This window comes from Echiichthys vipera (genome assembly GCF_963691815.1).
Source record: "Echiichthys vipera genome assembly, chromosome: 8".
In the NCBI taxonomy this organism is placed as follows: Eukaryota; Metazoa; Chordata; class Actinopteri; order Perciformes; family Trachinidae; genus Echiichthys; species Echiichthys vipera.
This window is the reverse complement of record NC_139833.1, coordinates 24,920,544-24,927,033: the sequence shown is the minus strand read 5'-3', so window position 1 is coordinate 24,927,033 and position 6,490 is coordinate 24,920,544. Positions and strand designations below refer to the sequence as shown.

Genomic DNA, 6,490 nt, shown 5'->3' with positions numbered 1-6,490 from the left:
ATGTTAGCAGTGCCATTGGGAGCATTCTAGCAAGCTGGCAGCTTCCAAAATATCAATCTTGTCCATGGTTTGTTTATGTCAATATTGGATGCATGAGTCACCAAATTAGAACGATTTAAAAGGTTAGTGGTGAATCAGCTCTCTCTCCTCCAACCATGATCCCTGTTTTTGTTGTGACCAGACGGGACAGCTGTCGTGCTCAACACTCCAAAAACCTTAATCACCAGCACACACACTCTCAAATGTACACACACACACACACACACACCTGTTGCTGTTCCTCCTGGATGAGTTTCATCACTCGCTCAGATTCTCTGTTGTGAAACCCTGCTTATCAGTTTCTTGCTCTCTAGTCGTCTCTCACATCTGCCAGCTTGTGTGGCAACTGGCAGGACCACCTGCCTCACGTGGTGTAACATTCACCCTCTTGTTTGTTTCTCAAAATAATATCAGATCACCTATAGTTTTTCCAGTCCCCCACCTTTTCTCACTCACTCCACCCACTGTCCCCTGGACTCTATTCGCCGGCAGCAAGTGACTGAAACACCCGACCCAGTGACTTCCAGTTTCATAAAAACGCACACAGAATCCTCCTGTGTAAGACCTCCTGTTCACATTATGTTTACTTCACACAAAACAGCTGACATTGGTCTCTGAAAGTCATTGATGAATGAAATGATGTAATTACTTTAGCAGTTGCTGATCCTAACTTTACTAGATATCTAAAAATATCTGCATTATTTCTTATATTAACATTAAATGTAATGTAAACAAAAATCCCAGCCCTCTAAATTGTGGTTCTAACACTCATTTCCTGTCCCTTTCCATGTGTTTTCTGTATGATGTTAGCCAGCTGAGACCTCTTTGGACATCTGTGGCATTTATATCACCTCCAACAGGTTGAGCAACTGGATAATATTTAAAGATGTTCTTTGTAAAACGATACATTTTGTGGCAGGGACCTGCCTGGGCATGAGGAGGTCTTGTGTAGACAGTAGTGTGAGCAGGGGTCAAACAGACACATGATAACACAAACAGGACACATGTGCTGCTCAGATTGCATTGGCTTTCAACTAACTAAGCACTGTAAAGACAGACTGCACAGAGAGATGGAAAGATACTTTTATTGTGAAAAATCAATAGTTAAACCAGAAAAAAACAGTACAAAAACATTTTTAAAAAACAGTAAAATTGTGTCTTAATACAGCATTTTAAGCAATCCTTTCGCCACTGACTCATACAGCAAAGTCTGTAATTACTTCAGCATACAGTAGATATAAATGATGCAGATGCAGAACTATAATGTGCATTATATCATACCAGGGTAATGGGTCCACAGCAGTGGAAAAAATACAAAAACACTACCAAAGTCTGTATTGTGTCACAATGCAGTCTAAAGCTACATAAACACATGTCTTCTATTTGGATTTCCCTACTACATTAAATATTTGGTAACAGTTATCACAATATTGCCATCATCATTTTGCACTGAAGCAACAAAGAAAATAGCGATCCAAATGTTCACCAGACCCAGCAGAAAAGAGAACTAACAGCTGAGCACATCTTTGAATTCCACCAAAAACAGTACACAGCCCCAGGATTCAAAAAATGACAGGTGAAATCTCATGATTTAGAGCAGGCTGAAAATAGCACTTTCACCCACTGGGAAGTCAGACACGTTGAGAAGGGGATGTGCAGCAGCCTAGCTTGTTTTCATGGGTTTGGTTGTTAAAAAACAAACAAAAGACATAGAAGAGTCAAGTACATTCCTAGGGAAAAAAATGACTTATGCATTTAAAAAATCATACATGATACACGTGATAACGGGGTATTGGAACAGATGTGCTACCAAATGAAATCATTGTATCCTGAATGAGAGTGACTCATTTCATTTCACCTTTTGATTGGCAGTTGTAAATAAACTGGTTTAAAATTTATAGCATGAGAATATGAATTAGACCTCTGCTATGATTTTGCCCATGTCTGTGAGACATCCGTCAGAGTCAGCGAGCCATGGTCAAACAGTTTATACGGCAGAGTTCCCATAGACGACCAAGTGTCAGTTTTTGGATCATAGCAATCGAAATTGTCCGAGTCCTCAATGACATCATGGCCGTTGATGTGGCGTCCTCCAGTGACGTAGACTTTGTTGTTGAGTACAGTGGCAGAGTGGTGCATCCTCCTCTCCTTCAGGTTGGCACACTTAATGAACCGGTTGGCCTTCGTGTCGTATGCAATCATTCTCCTGGTGTATCCTGTGACAACAGGGGAGAGAATTGTTTAAGAGGGGCGGCACATGTGGCTTAAGCAGAACGCTGTGATGTATTTCTACATTAATCAGTTGTATGAATTATAGCAAAATCCTTTCCCTTTTTTAGCTGAATCAATGGTGCCAGTTTTCAAAATTGAAATGATGTATTCTTAACCTTTATCACCCCTATTATCTACCTCCAATGATGTAGATTTTGTCATCCACAATGGCTGCAGGAGCAGACACATTCTTCACCGTTCTGTTCTCCATTTTAGACCACATGTTCCTGGCAATGTGATACACCTGCAGGAGGAGCAGAGGGAGCACGGGTGAAGGAGGGAAATAGACTGAGTGAATTAATGAGGATTGATAGACAAATGAACACAAGCATGAGCACAAAAACAAACTGTGAATTATTGATTAAAGGGCATTGTGTCTTACCTGTATTATTCTGACTGGGTTCTGCATGGCATCCTCTCCTCCAAACACATAGATCCTCTGGTTAGTAGCAGCCACTGCAGGGTGCAACACAGCCTCGGGCATGGGCGCCATCCTCTCCCATTGGTTGAACATACTGTTGTACCTGACAGCATTGTTGAGAGATGTTATTATTTGCCATATTTATTATGTATGTAGGCTATTACTAACAGAAGTTTTTGATTGAGTAAAGTTATGGTCCACCTCACCTCTCCACACTGCCCGTCAGTTGTTTGTCAGACCCAAGGCCACCTAGGACAAAGATGAAGTGGAGGTAGGAGACACTCTGGTGGGCAAAGCGTGGCTCCAGCATGGGCTCTGCCGTCCGCCACTGGTTGGTCTTGAGAGAGAGGGTGTAGACGGTCGTACCGACTTGGCTGTGCTTTGTGTTTGTGGTCAGGCCTCCAATAACATACAAGACACTGTGAAGAGCGACGTAGGAGGCTTTGTACAGACGAATGGGCAGCTTGGCAAGCCACTGCCATTTCTCTCTCTTCTCATCAAAGACCAGGGCCTCCCTGGAGGTCTGCTCGTTGTTCTTCCTCCCTCCCACCACCACCAACATGTCATGGCAGGAGTAGCGCCTCGGTGCCACCCAGAGAGGTTTGAAGCCAACTGCTACGTCACCGATGCATTTTGTGCTGACGGAAAACATCAGGCGTCTCACAGATTCTATGATCTGGGTGCACAGGGTGGAGGACTGGATCAGAGGGTCGTTGGCTATGAATTGGAAGAGGTAGGTTGGATGGATGTAGCGCAGGCGAACTTTCTTGAAAAGGTCACTGATGGCACCACGCCTGGATAAAGGATCATGGTGGATCCAAGCGACAAGTGTCTCAAAGACCTGCTCCTCCTCTGCACAAAGACCATCATCCTCCAGGTATCCCATGAGCTCTGGTAAGGAGAGCTCACACAGATCCTCAGATGCTGACACATCAGAGAAGCTTTTCTTGGCCATCTCCTTTGCTTTGTCTCTCAAACTGTTACAATTCATGATCTCAGAGAGTCTTATCATGCTCAAACAGTTGTCAGGGCTCAGTTGCTCCTGAAGGAAGCTTGAGCAGGCCTCAAAAAGGCGGTCATATTGCAACATAGATGCGGCCTGCATCAGAGGCAGCACGATATCCATGCTGATACTGATGAGTCCTGTGTAAACATAGTCAATGATAGTGGTCAGAATGGCTGATGTGACGCCCTTCATGTCAATCTTGGTCTGCTGTCTCTCTATGAAGTTGTTGCAGAACATGGCTCTGAAGTAGGGGCTGCTGGAGACCAGGACGTTACGATGGCATGGGATCTCTGTGTTCTCTGAACGCAGTGACACATCAGTCAGGATGTTGTCCTGTCTCAGTCTGTTGAGCTGCAGGAGCAGGTTGGAAGACTGCTCCTTGTCTTTGTAGTGGAAGACCTTGACTGCTGGGCGGTCCATGCTGGAGACAGAGGCCTTGATGTTACTGTCAAATCAGTTTATTTTCAGGGTTCTTTCAATCAGTTTTTTTTTTGTTGTTTTTTTATTAGAGCTCAAACCTCCTACATCAACTTGTATGAGCAGTCATATTTTAGCACAAGCATTTAACTGTATGGGCACTCAGTAACGCTCTGTATCCACTACATGGTACAGCTCTGCTCGACTCGACTCACTTTTTTGATACTAGTACTTTTCCCTTTTGGTTTTCCAATGTAGAGAAAACCCTGGGTTAACCTGCCATGACATCATTTTCAAGGTAACACCTTGAATCCTTTCATGTGCAACCAAACTGAACGTCTGCAGTAGTGTTTGGCGCAGTGTAACGTATTTTATGTTTGCTGGCATTTTTTTTAATTGGTAAAAAGATTTCAGTCACTATTGACGGTAGCTTGGCTTTTTAATCATTGCAGGTTTGTGCATGATGTCCCGTGTTACAATAGTGAGAGATCTCTCTGACCAAAGAGTGGTCGACAGTGACTTAACTCCGCCTTCTAGTTTTGACTCAGCTCATCTGGAACCTCGGTCAAGGAGGTACCAAAATAAGTACCAGCTACTATCAGCGACTTTTGTCAATGGAAAACCAAAAAAAAGAGTGAGATTCGAGTTGAGCCGTGCCATGCAGTGGAAAAGCAGCATAAGTAGCCGATTGAGGGCTTGCTGTAAAATTGTCAACCATAAGATGAGTGAAGAGAAAAAGTCACAACTCCTTCGTAAGACACCTAAGAATTGTTTATTGCTCATACTGATTGAAATCCCCAGACTCTACAAAGATCCTACAGGTCCTATGACTCTGTTATATGGCTTTAGATTATTGGCTTCAGGCACATGGGCCACATTCAGCTCTGTTGCACACAGACATTTAACAAATAGGGCCTACAGAACGCCTGTCAGACTATTTTGGAGACTGGTTGTCAAAGTAGATTACTCCAAGAACACCTGCACAATTGTAATGTTTTATGTGGCGTCTCAAAAAAGGATGAATGTGAAAGCAGCTTATTCCTCTCTGTTGCATGAATTAGATATGAGTGCAATATAACACAAATACATATATTAGTCTACATTTAAAGCAACATAATACAAAATGGCAACATTAACAGGCGATTGTATGCACTTGTACCTCACAATATAAGCTAAGTATAAAAAAAGGTTTTGTTGATTTATATTTGACTCAAATGTATCCAAAGCCATGCCAATATCATATATTTGATTAATCAAGTCCAGTACTCATGGAAGCTCATGAAGCCTTACTGGAATGAATGTCTTACCTGCTCCTCTACTCTCTTTTTATATGTTTCTCGGGGTCCCAGTATCTTCAAAGCAAGACCTCAGCAGATAATCTGATGCCTTGACATGTTCCTGGTCTTTCTTCCTCTTTGCTCGCGTGTTGCTGCTGTGTGACTGTGTGATCCAAAGGGGGCTGTCTCTTGTAGGAGCGTTCTGCACTGTTTGTGTGCTGTGGTGTCTTTCCACGAGGCCTCTGTGTACATCCCTTCCCCCCGAAATAGAGCCTCTCTTTGGCAACACGCCTGCAGACTCACATGTGACAGTGTGTTTTCTCAGTATGTCTGACTCCCCCACTTTATCTCTTTCCTAACTTTTATTTCTCTTTCTTTCCATCTTCCTCTAATATCATATACTCACTTCAGTTCTTCCTGCTCTGATCTCTCCGTTCTTCCCTATAACTTGCATTCCTATTCACCCCATCATCTCTATCTCTGTCTGCCACATGATTGTAGCAGTAAAAAAACACAGCACTGATACTTGATAACACCCACTTTGTTGGCTGCACACACAGTCGGCCGGCTGGTTGAAAACACAGGGATATAAAAACAGGATTAGGTTGCTGCAGAAGCAACATAAACACAGAGATAACAACCACATTTGAAGCATAGTGGTCATGAATATTGGCATCTGAACAAAGTCACCATGAGTTCAGGGTATGTTTTAATAGTAAGCCGCTTGGGTTAATGAAGAAAACTAGTTTTACTCTGGCCATGTGATGCACTGCTAAATGCTTATGGCTTTACTTTTCATTTCTGTCTAGTTTGTGTTATTCTCCCTGTAACAGAACAGGGGTTTTCACTACAGCACCAACTTTCATTGGAGTGCATCCTACAAGGAAGCTGTTCCTTAAAGCCGGGGAATAATCAGTGCTTGCTGGCCTGTTTCGTAAATAATAATAATAAATTAAAGTGTCAGCCCTCATTAATAATAATAATGAAAACAACAAACTATGAGTGTATTCTCAGTCGTCAGAGGTGGACATGTGACATGTCCTTTTACTCAGGCTTGTT

At 42.8% G+C, this 6,490-nt stretch overlaps 1 protein-coding gene across 2 annotated transcripts; it reads right to left on the bottom strand.

Moving 5' to 3' along the window:
- Positions 1-1,106: 1,106 nt before the first annotated feature.
- LOC310951025 (kelch-like protein 38) lies at positions 1,107-5,595 on the bottom strand. Of its 2 annotated transcripts, XM_083919090.1 has the most exons (5): positions 5,462-5,595; positions 2,938-4,158; positions 2,693-2,834; positions 2,449-2,554; positions 1,107-2,255 (listed from the first exon to the last, which is right to left on the bottom strand). In XM_083919090.1, the coding sequence occupies exons 2-5, from the start codon at positions 4,155-4,157 to the stop codon at positions 1,966-1,968; spliced, it is 1,758 nt and encodes a 585-aa protein (XP_083775216.1). In that variant the 5' UTR covers position 4,158; positions 5,462-5,595; the 3' UTR covers positions 1,107-1,965. The 2 variants fall into 2 exon arrangements, with proteins under 2 accessions (XP_083775216.1, XP_083775217.1); XM_083919091.1 differs by lacking the exon at positions 5,462-5,595 and having other exon boundaries at positions 2,938-4,324.
- Positions 5,596-6,490: the final 895 nt, after the last annotated feature.